At 35.2% G+C, this 25,341-nt stretch overlaps 1 protein-coding gene across 4 annotated transcripts in view; it reads right to left on the bottom strand.

Annotated features, from left to right (window-relative positions):
- Positions 1 to 25,341, bottom strand: part of LOC131036497 (sister chromatid cohesion protein SCC2) — a 100,613-nt gene that overhangs the window by 4,728 nt on the left and 70,544 nt on the right. For 3 of the 4 annotated variants that reach the window (XM_057968395.2, XM_057968394.2, XM_057968396.2), the window contains exons 26-27: positions 13,627 to 13,719; positions 13,288 to 13,413 (exon numbers count right to left, since the gene is read on the bottom strand). In XM_057968395.2, coding sequence (XP_057824378.2) covers positions 13,288 to 13,413; positions 13,627 to 13,719 — 219 coding nt within the window. Of the gene's footprint in view, positions 1 to 11,811; positions 11,870 to 13,287; positions 13,414 to 13,626; positions 13,720 to 25,341 lie in introns of those variants that run through there. The other variant, XM_057968397.2, reaches the window with a different exon arrangement.

Raw genomic sequence — 25,341 nt, 5'->3', positions numbered from 1 at the left:
TATTAGAGTATTGTGAAGATCCTTGTTGGCTCTTCTTTAAAAGAGAGGCACACAGAGTAGGGGATTGCGGTTTCAGTGTAGCAGACAGTCATAGCACAAGATTGTGCAGCAAAGGAGGACCAAAAGACAGTACTGCAATTGACCAAGTACTAGAGTATTGTGAAGATCCTTGTTGGCTCTTCTTTAAAAGAGAGACACATTGCTATAAGATTAGGCACAAGGCCTACTCTGCTAGGCTAAGTTGTTTACCTCCCAACTGAGAGGTCACAGGTTTGATCCAACATTGTCTGATTTTGGTAAGTAGTGGACTTGGTATTCCAACTTAGTCTTTAAGTCGTTCAAGTCACAAGGTGTGATCTTGTTAGACATCTGGCACAATGCAGTTGGTACAGCAAAGGAGCACCAAAAGGTGAACCTGCAGGTGACCAAGTATTGAACTTTATAGTGTGTGAGGATTGCTCTTGACTTTTCCTTAAAAAGATAAGCATGTGTTTATAACATTAAGAGCATAACAAGCAAACTTGGTGAGTAATCGCCAGAATTTTGGAGTATCGAGTAACTTGCTGAGTTTTTATAGCAAGTTTTCTCAAAAAAACTTGGCAAGTCAAGTCCACACTATTGACTAATGGGATGCTCAAAATCCACAATGCTATTGATATAAAAGCCAACATAACCCTCTCACTTCCTTACACAGCATTCTTGCAAACATATGAGCTAATTCCAAGGATTTTTAGACAAATTTGAAGGGCAGATTAGTAATTTTACTGTTTTTTTTTATTTTTTCAAACATATAATTTCATTTCAGCTTCTAAAATTTAGCATGTAGATTGTTAACATTTCATGATTTCACAGTATTTAGTAGTATTTACAATTTTACCTCCATAATATTGGATTTATAATTTTATACTCATTTTTTAAAGAAATCACTATATTTTTTCTACATCACCCCAAGTTTCTAGGAAGGGGATGAGGGGATGGGTTTCCAGTACGGCGATTGATTTGCCAATTTTGGGGACAGCTATATAAAATATATGGAAATTTTAAATGTTCATATGAAAACATGGATAAAGCATGCATATATACATTATATTCATATGAAAACATGGATATCATAATTCAGAATACGTTGTGATATTAAAACAAATAACATACAAACGCCCAAAGGCTACACTGCTGCCACTTAGTTTCATTTTCAATTACAATATGAAAATACAAAAAAACAAAGTACACTGCTGCCCCTAATCTGCATCTTGTAACACTGCATCAAAATCAAAGTCCTCCTCTCAGTCTCTACCACTGTCATGGCCCATGTCCACCTCTCCAATGGAATCCCGACCAATCCCTCTGGTGTCTCCTCCTCATCAACCTGGGCCACATCTTTGGGATCAACATCCCACCATAGATTCAACCTCTTTCCCTTCTATACTGCTGCTTCTCCTCTTTCAATGGTTGCTTGCTTCAAACCCTCTTGCTGCTCCACTTTTTTTCCCCTCATACAAATGATCAATGAGTCAAAATCTTTTGCCTGATGACTTTTAGCGTGACCTCGGAGGTAAGGGCCCACAAAATAATTTAAAAAATGCCTTTATTTGCAACTTGAAAATGTTTTTTTTAAAGTCTCCTTGACACCAAGGACATCTGGCTGTCCTTGGGACAATTGGGGCCGTCCTAGACATCCCTGGGATGGCCAAGACGCCCCCGATGTCAAGAGACAACGTTTCTAAAAAAGGGGACATCATTTCTGATTTTAGGCAAAAAACAAGACGTCAAGGGTAAGTCCCCAATACGGGGACGAGGTTTTCAAGACTAGGGATGCACCCCGGGTTTAGTAGTATTTTTTAACAAACAAATTATTTTGATTATTTATTTGGAATAAAATCACTTGAACTTATAGTGATCCATAATAATCTATGCTTAATTATGTTGGTTTATGGTAATTTATATTGAATTTATGCTGATTTTGTTGTATTTAAAAATTAGATATGTTGTACTTTGTACTTGTAGATTAGATACAATGGAAAACAGAGAACCCTTGGCCTCTGGATCAAGCTCCCACTCAACATTAGGCTTAGGCTCAGGCCAATCACTACTAGCTACTAGAACTCATCCCGTCATAGCTACAAACATGTTTGGGAATATGTTGTATAGGAATCAACTCCTGGGACAATCATTTGCATAAGATCCTAGAACATATATCATGGACGCATCAATTGCCTCAAATACCATATTACAAGCATTACACATCATGATACCAAGCCCTGTGACACAACCACAGATGAGATAAAATGAGAGATGAATACAAACCTTGCATTGATGGAAGAGAAAAAACTAAAAAGGGAGAAGACAAGAGCAGCCATAGCATCATCCATAGCTAGTACTCATGGTCCTCAATTCCAAGCAGAAACAGATGGCGATACAACATTCAAAGGCATAGTGGCCTCCATTTGTGGTCCACACATACATAGTGCATTGGCATCCATCTTATCTACTTCAAGTAGAGAACCTACACGAACACCGCATAGCTTTTTTGTAACTTGGAGCACAACCATCCTTGGAAGGTATAGGGTGTACGAAAGAGAGAGACTAAAAAATAGATAAGTCATATGCCAATCTTTGGTATTTGCATCGGCAGAAGGCATTTTCCTTGGCCTCAGCCTCTATTCATGATTGTTGGAAGCCTATTCATACTTGCAGGATTCAAATACTATAAATGTTTTGTATGGAGTCATTCTCAGTCAAATGTAACTAGTCTTGCAATATATAATAATTATTAAAATATTATATAAATATATATATATATATATATACATACATTGTTTTTGTACTAACAAACCCAAACTCCTTTTCAAAATTTTGTCGAACCAGCAAACCAGGTTATTGAACCCAAACCGGTGCCCAAACCTGAACCGGCAACTTAGCAAATTTATAATAGCTGCCAGCTAACAATTGTATCAGGATTCTGCATGATGATGTGATTTTATACTCAATTTGCATTCAAATGAATCAAGTTTAAGAGAAACAGCTTTTGTAAACATTTATGAACCCATTGGATACATATTGTAAATGAATTTTGCAAAAATAAAAAATAAAAAAATGCGTTTTAAAGAAATTTAAGCATTTTTTAAGTTGCTAAGTCACAAATTTTGGGTCTACCAGGTTTTTGTTGAATCAAAGTCTGCAAATTATGATCTGAAACTAGGCCTGCCTTGATTAGCTTAGGTTGTTCAACTCCCAACCAAGAGGTAACAGGTTTGATTCAAAAATGGCTGAATTTGGTAATTTTCTGGCTCACTTAGTATTTTAATTGAGAGCTGCAGTTACAAGGTGTGATTACTTGGAAGGTGACATGACACAACATTCTAATTATGGTTTGTATAGTAGTTACATTGCAATGCTAACAAATCAAAGGTGACAAGCCACTACTGATGATAAGGGCTACAAAGGGGTGATAATGTGGTATGCCATACAATGCTTTCGTAAAGAGCTTACATGGCAAGTCATATTGTGTTCTATAAAGTATTGATGTTGCAGATCATAAAAACAGCATACCAAAAAATTCCCCACATGGATTGAGGTGACAGACTTGTGTTTGTGTGGAACTGGAGGCCACCCTTTGCTATTGAAAGCAAATCTAGTCAACATTGAATTCAATGATGACAAGTTGCGGTGCCAATTAAGCATGTACAATGAGTGCATATTAAGCAAAGCAGAAGGAAACAATTGGTGCAATCAGGAATCTTCCTTCCAAATTTTTGTGGGTAGGGACTGGGAATAAGAATAATTATTGTGCTTTTGTAGCCAAACTTTGATGGACCACTGACAGGGTCCTCCTTATATCTTAGTTTGGTAACTTCTAATAAGATCTGACCCTGATCCAAACTAATCAATTCAAAATAGCAGATTGTTCAGGGCACAAACACTGTTCCAACCATAGTAGCAAAAAATTTCTTGGCAATACATTGCCAAACCAAAAGATAAAGATTCTTTTGAAAATTGGGATTTATAAAGAAAAAATCAGGTTAGAGTTAGTGCAACCCAAAATGCCAGCCTTCTAAATTTTCAGGACTACAATTATGTTAGGGTTAGTTGAAAAATATGGGTTAGGGTTTTAATTAGGGAGTGAGAAATCAGAAAAAACTTGTCATAGAAAGTAAAAAAACCTAGAACCCTAATCTTAATGACCAAAAAATTGATGAAAATCAACAAAAAACCCTAATTTTCCCAATTTAATCAATGATTTAGTCAAAAAAAGCAAAAAATTAGGATTAAATCATTTGTGCAATTTTTTCATTGTCTCACAACCATTCAATTGAAGAAATTGGTTTTGGCGGTAATCAATGATGTTGGACAGTTAATTGCCAATTTTTGCTATTATGGTTCCAACCATAGAAGCAAAAAACTTAAAAAAATCCATTAGACGTGATATTTTGCAAATTGGTCCCACAAGCGATTCCACCCCCCCCCCCCAAAAAAAAGAGAAAAAAAGCATTGAGTACAATTTCCAATGGTTTTTTCGCATAAAAATCACGTTTAAATTGTGCCTAAAACCTTAATCAATCTCCCACCGACCCATGAGACCCTCCAAACTTGCAAAATATTTTATGAATAAAAAAATCGCACAACATTTTTAAGGCACAACAGATTGCAAACTTGCAGGGAGTTGGGCGGCAGCACATTTGATTTCATCCCTAAATTTAATGCCATTTTAATAATGATTGTATCTCAATTGTAGGGGGATAGAATATGCTAGCCCTTCAAATAGTAAGGGGGAGGTAGCTCGATTGTAGGAGGCTAGAATAAGCTAGAATAAGACCCCATAAATAGACTACTAAGGTTAAGAGCAATCGACCAAAGCTTAATGCTCTAAGTATTGATCATTGATGTAGAGAGATCATCATCAACAAACATCGGCTCATGAGAATGCTTGTTTGAAACAAAAGCATGTCTGGGATTATGAGAAGAAAAAATTTAAGATTTTGTCCTATTTACAGAAAATTGAAACATGGCCAAAACAAGAAAAGTAAGGGGTGGGGAAGGAGGAAAACCCTATGCTATAAACAATGTGCCATACAATGCTGGACTTTTTGGGTGTTAGGAGGATGCTGCAATCCATACAGCATTACAGACCCATCTTGATGCTCAAGAAATTGTGATCCACCAGATAGCTGTGAGTAATAACCCAAACCCAAAGAAAGAACAAAAATAACCAGAAAATCAAGGAGGTAAACCCCCTCCTATAAACAATGTGCCAAACTATACTGGACTTCAGGGTGTTATGGGGGTGCTGCAATCCATACAGCTCCACCCTAATGCTCAAGATATTATGATCATGCAGATGGCTGTAAATAATAAATCAAACCCAAACCAAATGAATAAACAAAAACAACCAGAAAATCAAGGATATATTCCTGAACAAAATCTGGTGAACATTAATGTGGCTGAGAGGTAAGGAAGACTTGAAATAGCCCTTTTACTGGGGTCTTAAAAGTAACAAGTTCCCTTACATTCACAGCCCAGAACTCAGGGAACATTGCTAAGACCTGGCTTCTCAATATGAAGAAATATTTTTGACCTGCTAGAGCTGTCCACTAATGTGAAAACTCACATCAAGGTGTTACAACTTGATGTGGAAGCTTCCTTGTGGTGGTAGCATTTGAGTGCTCATATAGGATATGTCTTCAAGGAATAAACATGGGAGTTGTTTGAACTTTGAAGAACAATTTCATGAAAAGTATCTTTCAACCACACAGAAAAAAGAAACGAGCTGAATTCCAACTGCTGCAACAGGAGAACGACTCAATGGACGAATAGTTAAGTAAATTTCTGAATCTTTACTACCTGAATCAAGATAAGGCATACATCATGGCCACCATCTCCTTACCACAGATGGAAAATAATCTCCTAGGCACATTTAGCTTTCAGCTCTCATAAGCAATAGGCCTACCCCTCTATATCAATACTCCTTCAATCCACTCTCCTAAAGCATCCCACTGCACTACAAAGGGAATGGAAAAATTAAGATAAAACTAGCGAATCATATATCACTTGCTTAAGCCTATCAAAGACTATTTGACGTAACTAATTCCATGCAAGAGCCACTTTCTTGGTAAGCTCAATCAAAGGTTTTGTTAATGATGAATTCTCATGAAAATCTTTTATAGTAATTGCATTCTGAAGAACCCTTTCAACTGCGTAAGTCTCTCTAGTACTAGCCACTTCTATAATTCTCTACCTTGGATCCACCACCTAAAATGATAATCTGCCCCAAATTTCATATACCTCAATCACATCAAATGTATTGTCCCTAATTGGATTTATGCCAAATACAGATTTAACTTCCGGTTTCAGATGAAATAATTGAAATAACAGCCAATGTATAGTTCTGAAAATTAATTTTAATTTTAAAATCAAAACCCTAGCTGTTGATAAAATCAGAAATTTAAAATAACAAACCCTAGGTGGTCTGCTTGAAATGAAAACCCTTAATTTTTTTGTAATTTTATTCCAGAATATTTGGAACAACAATTTAGTGATTTACAAAATGCCCAAATTGAATATTCAGATTTTTTTAGATTTTATACACTCACACCAGCTGCTGCATGGCTTGTACAGAAGTACAGCTAGGGTTTGCAGCAGGTGAGTACAGACTACTTCTAATGTTCAGTATGCCATATGGCCACCTAGGAAATTTCTGAAATGATCTTTGCTACTGTTGAAACCCTGGAAATGCAACTTCTTGATCTATTTTATTTTTGCTCCCCTTCTGATCTGTTCTGTGCTAGTTGGAACATGTATGGCTGACTGACCGAACCCTAGATCTGGATGAACAAGACTTTCCTCCAAAAGGATTGGCGCTTCACTTTGCTGATTTTGGCTTGCTGAAAATAGTTTAGGGCAGTACTGAAACCCTAGGATGATGTCAAATGTGCTAAAATCCTTCTTTCCAAATATGGCAATCAGCTTGAATGTTGAAACCCTTGTGATCCCTCTAAATTCACCCAAAATTCTTGGAAATTCTTCTAAAACTCTTCAATTTTGCCTTGACAATAATATGAATACATTCGTTTGCAAATCAAATTAGGCCATCACTCAAATATGCATAAAAACTCTAAAAGCAGAAACAACCAGGAACTGAAAGCAAGGATTTTCATCCTTGATCCAAAAATGATGAATTCCAAGAGGATTTCTTGATCTCCAGAATTAGAACACACAAGGGTTTTCATCCCTGGATACCCTAGATTGGACTACTCAAATCTGAAAATTGTAAGCAAGGAGAATAACTTAAATAATGATCAAATAAAGATAGGCATCTCTTTGATATACTTTTTCAAATTGGGCCCTTGGATCCTAAATTTCTTTCATCCCTGGATACCCTAGATTGGACTACTCAAATCTGAAAATTGTAAGTAAGGAGAATAACTTAAATAATGATCAAATAAAGATAGGCATCTCTTTGATATACTTTTTCAAATTGGGCCCTTGGATCCTAAATTTCCCTCCAGTTATTTAAAAAATATTTTAAATTTTTTTAACTAATCTAAAATCTTTTATTTTAGTACGTGTTTAAAAACACATTATATTTTAATTACAATAATATTAAGTCAACACTAAAATTAGAAATTACTAGGCCCAACTTAAATAATATTATTTATTATTTTAATCCATAAAAAGGGACATGCAACCAAACTGACATTTTGACATCTTCACATAACACTATTGCTCTTGTAAAATGCCAATACTATCTCATATTATTTATTATTTTAATCCATAAAAAGGGACATGCAACCAAACTGGCATTTTGACATCTTCACATAACACTATTGCTCTTGTAAAATGCCAATACCATCTCAAGATGGCAAAGGTAGCCTTTCCCATGATCAATGTATATCAAAATGTCATTAGAACAAACTAGTGTAAATCTTTAAAGACACTCCCAAAACACCCAACTCATCAAGCAGTGAAGACTAAAATGTTGTTAAAGCATTTGGGAGTACAAATGGCATCACCAAAATCTCAAAATGCCGACATATACAATGGAAAACTGTCTTGCTCACCTCCTTAGGCCATACTTTGATTTGATGACCCCTTGATCACATTTGTGGTCACTAGCAATTCATCTATGAAAACACTGTTTTGTCTACCCCTCTTCTCACAAAGGATAAACCATCAGCAAATATCATATCGAATCCATTATCCAATAAACTCCACCTATACTCAAACTATTTGCAAAATCCCATTTGTAAAATTATAGGCACTACCCCCTTCAATCACAATGATAAATCTCTGACCTCCAATCCATTCTCTAGCCCCAAAAAGACAAGAATCTTTGTACTTTTGAAAGTGTTATCAATAGTGCCTACAAAGGTGTATGAGTTGGATGCTCAACAACTGCTTCATATGTCTCCTCTACAAGCTCATCATCATCTCCTACCTCCTCTACATGAGTGTCAGCAATCTCTCCATCTGAGTCAAATATGTCTATATAGTGTACTTGCCCATGCTTGTGGCCTATGAGTTGGAGCCCAAGGTTGCTTGTAAGTGAAGCAATACTAGCATCCCATCATCTCATTCCAAGTCATATTCCCCAAACTACATCAATCTCCATCTACAACTCCAATGTCTCTCAAACCCTACAAAACTCTCTCGTGTCTAACATCATAGACCTCTTAACACCATGCTAGGTAAACCAATGGATGTTGACTAATGGGCAATGGTGGTGGTCCAACTCTTCCAATATATATGGCAATCTATAGATGTGATGGCGGTACTAGTTAAGGCCTAGCACCCTTGTGTTCCCCTTAATGACTATCCTTTAGTGCCTTGTCACAATTGAGCTTTCATTCAATGAAACAACCTTGGACATCATAAACTCCAAGGTCATGCTCCCACAATACATAAACAAACAAGTAAACTAAACTCATGTGACAAATTTGGTATTATAATTGACATTTCCTTCACATCCCATGCAAAGATAACATGTAAACTAAACTCATGTGACAAAATTGGTATTTAACTATTGACATCTCCTTCAAATCCCGTGCAAAGACATTGGGCCATGTGGTTGTCACTTAAACAGAGAGCAAAGATATTGAGATTGTTTGGTGTTTGTGATGAGCATTACACACAACTTGATACTATGCCAATGGAGGATGCTAGCACTTCAGCCACATTCCTCCTTTTTTGACTAATGCAATAAAACCTAAGGGTAAATGTACTTTGACAAGTTCTTCTCTCAACCCAGTGAGAATGATATTAATTTTTCAAATGAAAGATGAGACAAATAATGTTACTAGAGAAATATTTTTTACCCATGGCATTCTATTCCACCTTATTATAAGAAGATTGTAGTTAAGATTATAAGAGCAAGACCTTCATATGTGCCACCAGAGGAGATGAACCATTATGTTGGACAAGAACTATTCTAGAGAAAATAAAGGCTACATGGGTCACAAGCAAATACAACACTGACATGGATTAGTTAAGAGGGCCTTAATTCCTTAGGGTTGTTGATTGTTCAAGGCGCCACAAGGATACAAGTAGGTGAATGTAATTCAAATATTTACAAACATTTTTCTTTGATAAATGGAAATCACAGGACAGTGTTTTATATTTGAATAATTGCTACAAGAAACCTTATTAATCGAGCATAACATATGGTAACAAAATATCAATTACATCACACATAATTTCCTGTAGAGTTTCAATATCACATCCTGCTATTGAGGAGATTAACCTTCAAGCTGTGGTGTATATTGGGATAAATGCAACCTATACAAAGCAATGTGGAAGTTGGTTGAAGCCGCATACATATGTACATGGGGAACTCCTTATTATGTGCATGACATGAACAATGCACTCAAGGACATTGAGAAAATAGACTAATCAAACAAGCTGTTCTTGGTGCAAAAGATGTGTTGATGCTTATCTACAATCACCACACATCACATGCACTTCTATGGACTATCTTCAAGAACGAATTTTTCAAATCTATTGAAACTAAATTTGATTCATACTTAATTCTCTTGAAGAGGATAATAGAATAGCAAAATCCATTGCAATTAGTGGTCATGAAACAAGAATTGGCAATAGCCATTAGACAGAAATGGATAGATGGCCCAACTCCAACCCATAATAGGTGATAGGAGGGGAAGAGGCTATAGGAAGTAGCAAAGAGCAACAGCTTTTGGGTTGATGCCAAATATATTGTCTCCATCATATATTCAATTTTCACAATGATCAAATGTGGGAACTCTATTGCTCCAAAACTTCAAGGGATGTATAAGTGTATTAACATGCTTGGCTAAATGAAGGGTCATCGTACAACTAAAAGACTACACCTTTTAGTTTTATAACGAACACATTCAAGATTTCAACCTAATATTTAGCGAAGGTGGGGAAAACTCAACACTCCCTTGTATATGGTTGCTTGTGCATTGACCCTAAAGTGGTGCATGCAAAGACCTAACAAAGTTGTCCCTATTCCAAATGTTGAGGTGAAGAAAGGCTTTGTGAAGGCAATTCAAAAGATTTATAGCATTCAGGATGTCACCACCATTTGACATGAATAGACCAAATATGCCTCGCTTGGGGGAAATCCAAAAGAGGCAAGTTGGATAGAGTGACCATGGCATAGGACCCGCTATTATGGTGAGCTATACATGTCTTGTACTTCATTCTCTTGAAGAAGATGAATGGGTTGTAAAATCCATTGCAACTAATGGTCATGAAACGAGAATGAGCAATGGTCATGAGATAGAAATGAAATTGGTGACCCAATTTCAAGTCGAAGCAGGGGAAGTGGTGAAGAGCAACTATTTTTGCGAGTTAATGCCCAATACAATTTCTCCATCAAATCTCCAATTTTCACAATGATCAAATATAACTTCTCTGATGCTCCAAACCTTCAAGAGGTCTAAGGTTTGTAAGTGCAAAAGTAACATGCTTAGTCAAATGAAGGACATGGTAGAACTAAGAGACCCCAACTTTTAGTTTAGTAACAAAAACATTCAACCTATTAGTAAAGGTGGGAGAAACTCGATACTCCCTTGTACATGATGCATTAAACCTAAAATGGTATATGCAAAGGCCTAGCAAAGTTGTTCCTATTGTAGATGTTGATATGAAAAAATATTTTAAGCAACACAAAAGATGTACAATGTTGAAGATGCCACCATCATTCATCGTGAATAGACAAAATATGCCACACTTAGGAGATATCCGAAAGAGGGCAGTCGCATAGAGAGACTATAAGTCTATAACATACAAGAACCCACTACTATGGTGGACTACGCATGGACCTCATTCATTAACAACTACATTAGCATTCACCTTTTGCCTCAAATTTCCAGTTCATTTGCCACTAAGAGGAATTAATCTACATATAGCTTGATCCACTCTATAAAAGAATCAAGCTGATCTCTAAGAGAGCAAAGAAGCTTGCAGTTGTACATAACACTTTGTTCAAATTGGCCACGACACACTTACATATAAAGAGAGTCCAAAAGCACAAAGGGGCGTGGAGCCAAAGGAGCAAACACAAATTAACAATCATCAAGTACAAACAAGGTTGGTTAATATTTGTTTGGAGAAGTTTGGCCTAGATGGGTCCAACAGCTCCAACAATGAGCAGTTTGCTATGACCTTGAGGATGATTATTGGAATCTAGGATCGCTCAGGTATTAGCCAATTGCATTTTGAATATAACATATTGGCATTTAGCATTTTCAATGCATTGAGTTTGATAGTTTACAATTTCAATTTCTATTTCTTATATACTTTTTATAACTAAACTATAAAATACTATATTATATTTCGCATTGCTGTCTCCCCATATTGTCCCCAAATTTGGATGTCCTCCCAACCCTCAGCCCTGAAACAACATGGAACAATGTTAGTAAACCTCTGAATCCACTATCTAAAAACTCTCGCAAGCTAACAGGAAACCAACTCCCATGCCACTATAAAGTTCCTAACTAAATAATGTAGAAAAATGATAGAAGAATTTGGGTGAAAATTAAAGACAAAATTTGGCTATAAATGACAGTTGCAAGCAAATACAAGGAAAATGATCTAAGTTAATAACCCCAAGAAGATTACCACCCTCTTGAAACCAAATGCGAGTGCATGACCAACAATTTCATATTGTAGTATAAGTTCGTATAAATGCCCAACCTGGGGTTGACTTGCTGCACTCCTTGCTAATATAATTTTTTACTTCAAGATTCTTCGAGTCAACATAATTATTAAATTTGAGTGACATTTTATTCTCTGACGACTATTAGACATATAAATTGAATCTTGACTTCCTAAGACCACATAGGTACTTTTTATTACATTTCATTGATGCAGCAGCACAATTAATCTAAAGACTAAAATACAGAAAACAGGAACATTTCAAAAGTGTCATAGAGTTAACAGAAGTTTCAGATTCTTATGCATTTGTTATAACAATCTTTCTTTGAAGGCTGAAAGGTTGTTGACAGAAATCACTGGTGACTTCTCTTGCTCTCATGGCCGCATGTTTCTTTGAAGGCTGAAAGGTTGTTGACGGAAATCACTGCTCATAATGACCTTGTGCCGGGTTGTTGATGTCTACATGAAATCCATGTAATCTCTAACAAACACCACAACCCGCAATCCAAAACTTGTGTTACTGGAGTATATATCTTTTATAAATTTTGTTCAGGTACAATCTAAGTCCAAAATTAATAAGAGGCAAAGCTGTATACTACTACACTTAATATGGTTACAGACTAAGACACATGTTATCACATTGCCACAGCCTAAAGAATTAATTCAAGTTTTACATTGTCAAAAAAGATGAAATCTAATCTGTAAATGAGCACCTAAATTAGACAAGCATAAACCAAACCTGCACCATCCGTCTACATTATTAATATGAGGCTGAAAATATATTATTGGAAAGAAATACACTCAATTATTCCTGCTATTTAAAACATATCTAGAAATGACAAAATCCTTCAAAATTAGATTTGAGAAGGTAGAAGTTAACTAGCATTTTCTTCATTAACTATAGAAGCCATGCTGACTAAAACTCAGCTACATTATTAATATGAGGCTGAAAAGATATTATTAAAAAAAAATACAATCAATTAATCCCTGCTACTTAAAACATATCTAGAAATGACAAAATCCTTCAAAATTAGATTTCAGAAGGTAGAAGTTATCTAGCTATAGTACTATCTATTTAGTGGAATTTATTTAGTACAGAAAACTTTAACTATTGTGCAACAAAATAATTTGCTTAAGGATAAAATTAAGACTTACCTGATACTGTGCAAGCATTTTAGAGACAGTCTTTGGAACCTCAATGGGGGTTTCCTTGATGCTAAATGGTATGTTTTGTTTTGAAAAAGCTTCTCCGCTCTTTATTGGCTCAGAAGGGGAGAAAGCCTGAAATTGAAGAACAGAAAGGAAAAGGGAATACCAGAATAAATTCATAAATAAATAAGTGTTTCCCATAAGTATTGAATGCCAAGAATGTCAATAAAACAATGTGTTTATGTGCTCTGTAGATGGTGCACATGTTTGTATGCACAGAGGTGTGAATACTTGTCAATAATCTTAAAGCACTTTTAAGTGAATACAAAGACATAACAGGTTTACCTGACAACGGGCATCATTCAAGCTATAAACAATTTTCAAGTGCCTTTTCAACTTTAACAGCAATGCCAAGGTAATGGCACCATAGCAATCACCCTGGATTGAATTCAAAATAGAAACCGAATCATCTTTTCAGAATTCGTTTCGCCAGAAATAACAAGGATCTAGAAATGCTATGTTGCCAGCATAAATAAAATCCATTTCATTTTTATTAGCCTAATCACCACCTTCTTACATTAGCAAGTTGGATTACCACTGTCATGCAGGATTATCACAATTGACATTACAATACAACCAAACAAAAAAGTATGTCCACATATCCAATTCTCCAATTAGTGTAGAGGGACAATGTAAAAAATGAGTTCATATAAGAAGAACGATTTGGAATGTCTACTGTATTTAAATGAAGAGAAAAGTATTAAACTTTTATTAAACTGATGTTCCAATTTGAATAAAAGAGATTTATTTGACTGAGTAAATAACAAACAATAGGCATAAATGATCATTGATTCCAGAACATAGAAAAAAACTAATTTCAGAAAATGGAGTTTAAAGACATGTCTCCCAAGTTAAATCAGATGGAAATTAATAAGCTGAAATTCTGGATTAATCTTATGAGTAAAGACCCGCTACATTCTCCATGCTGGTCACATCTATTGTCAAGATTGTAAGGCCATGTTCAATCAAGATGACTGATTAACCACCATACACATTGTTTGTGAAGGGCATTTAGTTGATAGCTTGTCAATGGTACTTCTCTTTACAAGACATCATTAGAGTCCTTATCAACATTTTCTATGAGCATATAGCATTTTTGCTTCATTACATTTTCCATCCGCACATGCAGACATATAATTTAGTATATTAAGTGATAAACCCCAGCCTTCAGAAACAACTTAAAGAGAGAAATAGAAACTAGGCAGAACATAAGAACAAACTTGACCAGTTTGCAGCTACACGTATTAAATAGTTATTATAGCAAATAGTAATAGTCTCAGAAAAATTTATGCAGACACAGATATTAAGGGTAGTAATTTGTAAAACATTATGCTAAAACTAAAAGGACACTGGATGGTTTTCCAATAGGCTGTTGACAGAATAAATCCATGAATCTAAAAGTGTACTATTCATCAGATTCTTTTCTAATTTATGTCTGATTGTAATGTAAATTCGTTTATTCAATATATTTCTTTCAAATATTTTTTCCAATAAAGAAAAGTGAAGTTCTCAGTGTAGAGGTGAGCGATTTTTTTAATGCAGGTAAATGTGTATGGGTGTACCTCAAAATACTAAAATCATAAATATATCTGTAAAGTAATATTAAATGATACAACACTAAAAAATACAAATTCAAAATATTGAATAAATATATCTGTGAAGTAATATTAATTGAATTTTATTAATAAAAGACCAGTGTCAGCACAAAAGTGAGTACATACTGACACGTACAGATGTTGGAATTTAAAAAACTAAAATCAGGTGAAACAGAAAAGGAATCATGCATCAAGTCCAGGCTCAGCTCCATCATCACTTGAATGTGCAACCTCTAGGTCCTACTGTCAAGACACCAAAGGACCTAGACATAAATCATAGGGCCATTTGGTAAAAAAATCCTCATTCTCCCTCCCATTTTTCTGCATAAGTATACTCATATCCTAGGTCTGCCAGTGAAAAAGTCAGAGTCTTCCTTGTTTATACAAAGTTGCTTGATCTTTGATGAATGAGTAAAATTTCAAGTGATTCAGTTCTTCACACAAAGAAGAATACTTATGAAAGTAACCATATAGGAAATGTCTGCTAGTCGGGGCCATCACTACCATGAAGATGCCACCTATCTGTTGGGTCCTTTGACTCCTTTCTGCACGACTATCATAAAAGACTTCCACTCTAGTGCTTATCCCTTCTGCAATGAATTTGTGCAAATCTTGTACATATGATAGCTCCATCCTCTCCATTGCTATTTTTTTTCTTAAAGCACAATAAAGAATCTCTCATTGTCTTTCCAACTTTCCAAAACTCATTGTTTGTCATTTTTCAAGGTTGTCGGTATTTTTGGAGTGTTGAAGGATTGTAAAGGCATTTTTTATAGGTCCTATGGGGATCAAATAGTTTGCATCAAGGAGATTTATAATTCAAAGAAAAAAAACAAGTTTTTCAAAAACTCATTTCAAGCTTCCTATGGGTTTTTGAAATATTTTGTTGTTGTTTTCCAATTATTTAAGTTTTTAACATATCATAGTGTTAAATTGTCATCCTACATTGTTTGTTTTCTCTATGTTAATATAACCTAAAATGACATTTTCTGATTTTCCTTACATTCGATTATCTTAAAACATGTAAGTACTAAAAAATAAATTGCTCAAATAATCGAATGTTAAACAAAGGAGACGAAGGCTCCTTAAATAGAGATTACAAGACGGTGTTTCTAATAGAAACTAACCATTAACAGACTCTAAATAGAACTGAAGATGACAACTAAGATGACCATTATAGAAATAATATAATATTATTCTAATACCCTCCCTTAATTGTCATCGTACTAACTACCTTAAAGAAGACACTGCAGGTTTGATCACAAACACAAAGAAGGCTGCCCCTTCTCTTCAAAATACTTTGTTGTTGCTGAGACCCGCCCAGGATCTGCAGAATGTTAATGATCAAGAATACCAAAATCCATCCAACCTAATGTAACGCTCACATGCGAATTACAGAACCATCACACACGAATTACTAAGACGAAAAAAAATTGAAACCAAGATTTTTGAGGAAAACCCGACAAACCCTCCAATGAGCAACAAACACAATTTTGTCAAAAATCGCAAAAACTTTTGCAAATGAGCATTGAGCACTGTTTGCTCCAGCAACTCCAAAACAAACTCCTAGTGCGACAAACAAATTGCAACAATCATGATTTTTGTGGAAAAAATTAGAAACCCCTAAGTAACAAAATCCCATGCAAAAAAGCAACTTTGCAAATTACAAATGAAGCACGAAATTTGAGGAGAAAATTTTATCAAAACCAGCCATGAATTGAAGAGAAAAACCCAGAAAAACAACTTCACGCAGCAAAACACCAGACATCACGCGGCAAAATGGTACTCCCATGAATTTTTGTGGGAAAAATCAAGCAAAACCCTCCCATGAATTTTTGTGGAGAAAAATCAAAAATCCCAACAAATATTTTTTGTCAGGAAAAAAAATATAAAAACCCACAAATAATATTTTGAGGACAAATTATAAAACCCATGAGCAGAAATAATTTTTCCCTAGCCGCAAGTAACAACAAAGCTGAATCCGTAACCAAAAGCACAAAAAAACGGACTGAAATAGGCATCACAGCCTAAAGAAGGTCAGAAAAACCCTAGCAAACACAGTCATGATCTTCAAATGCAGACCCATCACGAAGAAGAAAATAACACCACTGTCGTGCACGAGCTGATAAAAAAAGGTCGCAATTGTTGAAGGAAAACTCTTGCAACGCCAAAAAACAAACATGACCCTCCCATCCAAAACAAACACGACCCAAATAAAAACTTCTACCAGAAAACACGCCATTGTCAAGCAAACAAATCACGGAAATCGCATGGAAATAAAACGGAAATCACAGAAGGAAGAAAACGAACAGTGTTGTTGCCAAAAAAACACCTGATGCCAGAAAAAAAAAAAAAAAAAAAAAAAACCGAAGAAAAACTGCAAAGCCATTGTGTCTAGAAGAACAATCGATGTAGACACAAAAACACGGGCAAAAGGTCGCGACCGTCATGGGTAGACCAAAAATCCGTCTGCAAAAAACAGAGGCATGAAAAAATCTGAAGATGTGAAATTTCAGACCAAACCCTCGCTATCAGAAAATCCTCCCGGTAAAAAAACGACCAAAAGACTCTGAGGTCGTGTGGGCAGAAAGCAACGGAAACCCTAGTTGTGGCTGCAAACATAAATCTGGCAATTCAAACGCAGACCAAGAAGAAGCGGTCCTAAAAACAGAAGCAAACCACAAACACGCGATTTTCAAAAACCCTCGAATTTGAAAAAAAAACTCACAAAATCATGAGCCCTCCCGTGAGGGAGTCAAACACATACTGACTCCCGCTCTGATACCATGAAAAATAAATTGCTCAAATAATCAAATGTTAAACAAAGGAGACTAAGGCTCCTTAAATAGAGATTACAAGACAATGTTTCTAATAGAAACTAACCATTAATAACAGACTCTAAATAGAACCGAAGATAACAACTAAGATGACCATTATAGAAATAATATAATATTATATAAGTACAGGTATAGTTCTTTGTGGCTTCTATTTCTTGTTCAATGCGCTTAGGGATAGTTAGACCTTTCAAATTTGACCAAGCATCACCTCTTTGGAAAAGTTTTGTGATGATTGAACAACTTGCTAGCAACAGGGGTTATATTAGCCATTGTAGTCAATCCCATCACAAGTATAAGAGCTTAAATAGTCAAGCAAGAGTCAGAATTTGTCCCTTGGTAAAGAAACATGGGTTGCCAATGGAGCGATTTCTCTGATATATCAAACAACAAGAAGCAAATAATGCAGCCATGAGAGTAAGATCAAGATCTTGCCCTTTGGCTAAGAAACAATCATGCAAGCCACCTACATAGCCATCTTTCACTTATTCAAAATTGCCTATCACACATCTTTTCATTGCAACATCATCTTTCCAAGAAGACAATGGCAATTAATCAAACACCCTCAAGTTATACAAAAAAAGGGTATAAAAAGGTGTGCATCACCTTATTGGTGAAGCAAAAATGCTTTGCAAAGACAAAATTATAGCCAATCAAGGATTAGTCATTGCTGATAGAATCAATTGAGATGGTCCAAGTCATAATGAGCACTGCAAAAAATTGTAGGGCAACGAATTTATTGGTGGAAACAAAATAAAAGCACGTTTTTTGGACACCATTTGCCTTTCACTCGCTCAACTTGGTAATGCAGAAGTTTGGCATGCAGTTTGAGTAAACCAAAGAAATCTGCACTGATGTTGACAAGATTTGATTATTTGTAACAAATCATAATATCAAAAGTCATCTTCAAGTTCTCCTCTTGGAGATGCTGAAAGTAAATTTGTGAAATTTTAATACTTATTTTTATTAAATACTTTAATTTTGCTATAAAATTTTAGTTATATTATCTACTTTTTAATTTGATTTGATAATTTACACCAGATTAGGTTGTTCAAACGTAACTTGCATCACACACGACTGTATTAAAACAATTTGTGAAGGAGTAAAAGGCATGAAGCACCACAGTAATCAACAATCTTTGCAATGTATGGAGCCAGACAAATTCATACGGGGCCCAAAAGGTCAAAGCCTTGATTGTTGGCTCATGTGAATTCTTTTTAAGTTTCAATAAGCCCGTCATAAGTATGATCAGGTTTGTTGATACTAATCAGGTAAGTTTGGGTGGCATACATTACAACTTTGACTCCATGATAGAAAAAATAGTCATAATAACAACTAAGAAGAACAACCCAACAAATAACATTTTCCAAACAGATGCAAAAAATCACTTTTTTATTAGTGGAACAAGATTACCGCACCCTTGCATCCCCTAGCATTTTCTTTGACTCCAAAAGAATAAAATACAAAGATATTTTATTTTCCTGAAAGGGGAGCACTATTTAGAAATGTTCAACTTAGTTATAGGCATTGATGATCTAGGATAGAAGTCACAATAAAACACTCAACTTAGTGCTTATAATTGATTTAATATGTGAGAAGCAACGAATAATTATGACAGCCAAAAGATCATGCACAAAACCAATAACACCAATAAATGTGGGAAAACCCTTTCTAGTACAAAATCTACCACCAAAGAGAGCACAAACTTGTTTTAATCTCAAATACAAGAATACATAATACACTCAACTTCTCCCTTCAATAGATACCTCCTCCTACCTGCAACACTACCTTGATTCAAACTAAAATGTTAAAGTGGTGTCTCATGCCCTCATTATATAGCAACATGGGCAAGTGCAAAACCACTAGGCTGGTTAACCAGCCAAGCAACCACCAAGGATATGACATGACATGTGTCCAAGACTTACAAGCATCTTTCTAGAAGATTCTTGATATGTCCCACCAACCTGATCATCCAACTTCACCAGTGGACAAAAATAGGCCACTTAAGGACAAAATAGCAACCAAACAGGTCCAAATAAGGCAATCAACTTCTAAAATCATCGTAGATTTTTTCTTACACGTCTTACAGCATCATAGGTTGCCATTAACACCATTCCACTACATGACAAGGAGCCAAGGATGCCTTAACAATGTAACCCCTTGATCAATACCTTTTACAATAAATATTGCCAATTGTTGAGAGGAACAATCCACTTCACATGTGCCTCCAACTCACACATGGACATCCCATTTGATCGATTCCATGATCTTTGGAAATAAAAACATTAAAAAAACAATTATGTAAGGACTTGCAAGGCGAATAGCACACGTAGTCCTAACAATGGGTACAAGGTAGCATTCACTAGCCTATTAACAAATCCAAATGTAAAGGGCATAGTCATAGGTGAGTTTGACAATTTTATACCTTCAAATTTCAACGAATCATAGTTATAATTCTCTTTAAGACAAGGAAAAGTAGGGCACTTGTACATGATGGTAACTCTATGCCAAGACACTATTTACCCACAACCTCTTGCAATCAAAATTTTATTAGAGGTATGCATTTTTCTAATTTTTCATTTTCTCTCTTTTCTTTGGTAGTTACATTTTATAATTGCAAATGTCCCATTTTCTACAATTTGAAAAAATTGTGAGTTCTTCAACTGAGCAAAATTAAAGTACATACTCCTTTATCCACTTAGTTAAGCGCAACCAATGGTTGCAAAAACAGCAGACAAGTAAGCCTATGCATTCCAACTTGTGCCTCCAGTCACATAAGCCAAATGAGTACAAAAGGGGGTGATGAGGAATTGGGATGCAACCCCTTAGAGTTCCAACTTGTATGTTTCCATTGTGTGACTAAAGATTTGCATTGTGCAACTAGTGGAAATGGTGTTGTATTTGCTTGTAGTTCTAATGAAATAAGTGATGACAGTGATGCACTCGATGAAGAGTGAACTGAAAAATATTGATTGTGGATTTCTATTAATTGGACATCTGGAAGTGAATTATCAATTATCTTCATCAATATTAGTTGTGTTTTCAATCCGATTTATATCTTTTTGCAAACTATAGGTTTTTTTAGTATTTTTTATGTATTGTGCAGCTGAATGTAGCTATGCCAAACTTGAAAAATAAATTGAATGAATGATTCAATAATCGGATGATTACATTGAACGATATACACACGTATATATAGAGGTTACATGACGATGTTCTATAATTAGGACATAACGTTAAAGTAAAAGACTAAAGAGCTAAATGCTAAATTAAGCGTGAAAGCTAAATTAAGCTTGAAAGCTAAATTAAGCTTAAAAGCTAATTAACTAAAAAGCTAAATGAGTCCACAACTAAAAATAGAAGATGACCATTATAGAAGATATTAATATTATTTTAACACCCTCCCTAATGGTTATCGTACTCAATACCCTGCAGAAGACACTGCAGGTGTTATGATCACAAATGCAAAGACCATCTAATGCTACAGAGACCCTCCCAAGATCTGCAGAATGTAAATGACCAAGAGTACCAAAAGCCATCCAGGGTAATGTAGCCTTCACACGTGAATTAGAGATGTGGCACACACAAATTACTGAAGCCTGAAACCATGATTTTGAGGAAAAAATCAGCAAACCCTTTTGCAGAAGAGTACCAACTCCAAAACTAACTGCAAGATACCACAGTTGCAGATGTTCGCCTTGACAGGTGCAACCCAAACTGACTGCAACAAAGCTCGGAGAACTTCGCGAATCACAAATCCCACACGAACTTCGCGTATTACAGATGATTTTTGAGGGAAAAAATGTTAAAAACAGCAAACAATTTTTGAAGAAAAAATCGTGAAAACCTAGAAATCCCACGCAAGCTTTGCGGATGACAGATAATTTTAAAGGAAAAAATTCTAAACCTTGAAATAGGAACCCTCGAAAAGAGAATTTACGATTTTGGGGAGAAAATCGAAAAACCAAGAAATCTGAAGCTACATATCATAGTTTTTGTGGAAAAAAAACGATAAAACCCAGATAATTAAAATCTTACGTGAATATCGCGGATTACAAATGAGATAATTTTTAAGGGAAAATTATAAACCCTGTGAACAATTTTTGAGGAAAAAATCAGAAAACCGATAGACAATTTTTCAGGAAAAAATCGTGAAAACCCTGGGACCTATAAGACAAGGTCTGGCCTAAATCAATCTGATAAAGGTAACGATATTCAGATATCGTTAACATGCACTGTTTCCAAGTGTTGTGGTTGAGGCTACTGAACTTCTGACTGTGTTCCAACATGATGTTGGTCAAAGATGCCATCACAAAAACTGAGGTTGAACGTGGTCAACCTAGTGAAGGCACAAAGAATGAGACAGAAGATTCTAATTAAAAATCAAAATAGAAGCAGCTGCTAAAAAAACTGAAACCCTAGAGAAGAATTCTGGCACGAATTCCAAGGCGCGAATTTCGAGGTTTGGAAGAAACCCATAAATTAAATTTTTCTGCAAACTTAAAACAGCATAAACGGTGCCCAGAAGACAAAAAAATTCCCAACGTCCATACAATTAGCAAAAATTGCGAACTGTTTTTAAATTCCAAGGCAAATTTGCTGGCACAAAATTCGAGGTGCGGAAAACAAGGCACCCAGAAAAATATGAGACCAACCCAAAAAATCTTTCGAAAAACCCACCAAGAATCTGAAAACAGAATGCAGATCCGACAGCTCAAAAATTGAGGCACGAAAAACAATGCACCCAAAAAAATTTGACGATGACCCAGTTGAGGTTTCAAAAAAACCCACCAAGAATCTGCAACCAGAATAAAATTTTGACTTCAACTGAAAGGTCAAAACCCTAGTCGAAAATTGCAGAAACCCTAAGAAAATTTTCAATCTGCAAAAAAAATAACCTCCAGGTTGCAAGCCCGAAAATCTCCAGAACCCTATAAAAACCATGAACTGCTACCTAGCACAAAGAAATTCGCCCACGAACCAGAAACCCTCGAAACCCTCAAAAGCCTTCAAAAAAGCAAAATCGTTTTTTTATTAAAAAACAATAAAAAAAAATCTGGAAAATATTCCAGAAAGAAGGCCATGAATTTTTATTAAAAAATTCGCTAAACTTTAAAGAATCCCATTTACCTGCTCTGATACCATGAAAAATAAATTGAATGAATGATTCAATAATCAGATGATTACATTGAACGATATACACAAGTATATATAGAGGTTACAAGACGATGTTCTATAATTAGAACATTACATTAAAGTAAAAGACTAAAGAGCTAAAAGCTAAATAAAGCGTGAAAGCTAAATTAAGCTTAAAAGCTAATTAACTAAAAAGCTAAATGAGTCCACAACTAAAAATAGAAGATGACCATTATAGAAGATATTAATATTATTTTAACAAAACTTCAGGGGAAAAGAATCGCCATACTGTTGAAATAATATTACATCATTTTTTATTAGTTTATAGTTTATAAATTAAAAAATTAGATTTTAATCAATAATTAGTTGATGGAAATTATTTACTGTAGGGAGGTTATTGGAAAAATAAGGCTCTATAAATCCATGATGAAATGTAATATCAAATATTTTGAATCAATTCTCAAATCTTCCAAATCAATATATAATATTTTTTTTAATCTTCCTGTATGATAATGGTGTGATATTCTGCAATTATATGCTCACCATTTTACACATACCAGTGAACACAAGCCCCAAACCTAAAACAGCAACCTCGATGTGGAGAGAGGCCTATTTTTTATCATATCAATATTCTGCCATTTTAAATTCAAGGCATTTATAAACAGTCACATGTAAAGTGTGTATGACTCGTTTTATCTGGTATGTTTGGGCCTATATCAAAAGGTATAAAGATGGATCCCTATTTTTTTATGGTTCTGATTGTCACATATATTTCTAAACCTACACAGTTTACATCATCCCAAAACTGATCATCAAGGATCAAACCCCTCATCTCAAATTTAGGCTTCAATGAATATCACCTCCAAACTTCTTATGCAAAACCTAATAAAATGGAACATAATGCCCCTCATAACTCAAAGAAGGTCAAGAGCTTAGCCAAATGAAAGATGAGTCAACGTGAGAATCAGCTGGATTGAGCAAATCCACCCAAGTAAACTTCTAATAAATGACATGGTTGTGGAGATGATTGCATTGGACTGAGTTTTTCTTCAATTTTCAGTGAACTGTGCAGCTAAAATCAAATTTGTCAATCTTGTTCATTACATGCACACAATAGGCATCCAAAACATATCCATATTTTTTCTAAACCACAAACCAGCAGGCATTGCAAACTGGCGCTGATGCCACAATAATACGGACAACATTTGATTTCAAAACCATTCAATGGCATCATATAGCCGGTTTTTGAAAAACAATTTGTTCTTCTCCCCCAAACAAGCAATTTCCCATAGGAAAATTGGTGTATGTTATAGACATTGGCATGTGTCATGACCTTTAGAAGTCAATGAACATCTTATTATTAACTGTCAATCACAACATTAGATCGATCAATGAATCATGTTAGCCTGATTACTGTCAATGCTATCTCCTGATATGATTTATCCTCATCATTGAGGAAATCACAGAGCTTCTCACAGCCAGGTTTCTTTGTAACCAAAAAGGTCATGTCTTTATCACACAAGCACCTGTTATAATAGGTGAATTGGGTAAGCCAAACGTAATGGAATCCAATTCGCATTAAAAACCTTGCCAAGGCTCCATCAACTGTTTCTTGACCATTGAAACCTAATTGCCTACAACAGAATTTGTCTGTCAGTGAAAGGTCTCTTACAAGGCAACTTCTCGCCACATTTACTTCATTTCCTGTTCCTGTTCAAACTTTATTTCTGGCCAAAGCATAACTGAGAAGAGGTTTTCTTTCTTCAATTCTTTCTTGCTTTATATAATTTACAATATTGCTCTTCATGACCACCATGGGCTTCTACTTCTTCGTTTTTGCATCAAATATGCCTTCATCCTTGTCAATGTCCCATTATACAATTTATCCCACAGCTTGAGCATGAGATGTGCAGTCTCCCTCACGCTGGTTGGGTTTTGGATGTTGTGTGCAGAACTTTCACTAGTTAAAGGCTGTATTTGCTTCCTGCTCAAAAATTGACCAGAACTTCCATAGTTTAAAAATTATCAAAATTTCTATGCAGCTGATATATCTTTAACAAACATCTGAACTTTTGAGCACAACCATCATACTACAGTCTGCAACTTTTCACCCTCAGTCTGCTGTATTTAGAAGAAATGACTGCCATTTTGACTTTCTAGCAATCATTTTATCATATTTTATTAGTTCAGGAGCTTCTATACATACAAACATTTTATGTATTATATTTCATAAATCACTCTCTGAAATGCTCACAGAAAGCAACAATCACCTGGACTCACAAAATCCTTCTTCAGCTACTTCTTATGCTAGTCATCAATAAACTTAAGAAAGGAATAAAAACCACAATCAAATAATTTTAGTTATGGTATTACCAAGACAAAAAATTAGCTAGAAACTAGAGAAGAAATGTTTGTGAGTTTCATTTATGAACAAA

Source organism: Cryptomeria japonica, chromosome 5, assembly GCF_030272615.1.
Source record: "Cryptomeria japonica chromosome 5, Sugi_1.0, whole genome shotgun sequence".
NCBI lineage: Eukaryota > Viridiplantae > Streptophyta > Pinopsida > Cupressales > Cupressaceae > Cryptomeria > Cryptomeria japonica.
Note: the sequence above shows the minus strand (reverse complement) of the source record. Positions and strands in the feature narration are given on the sequence as shown.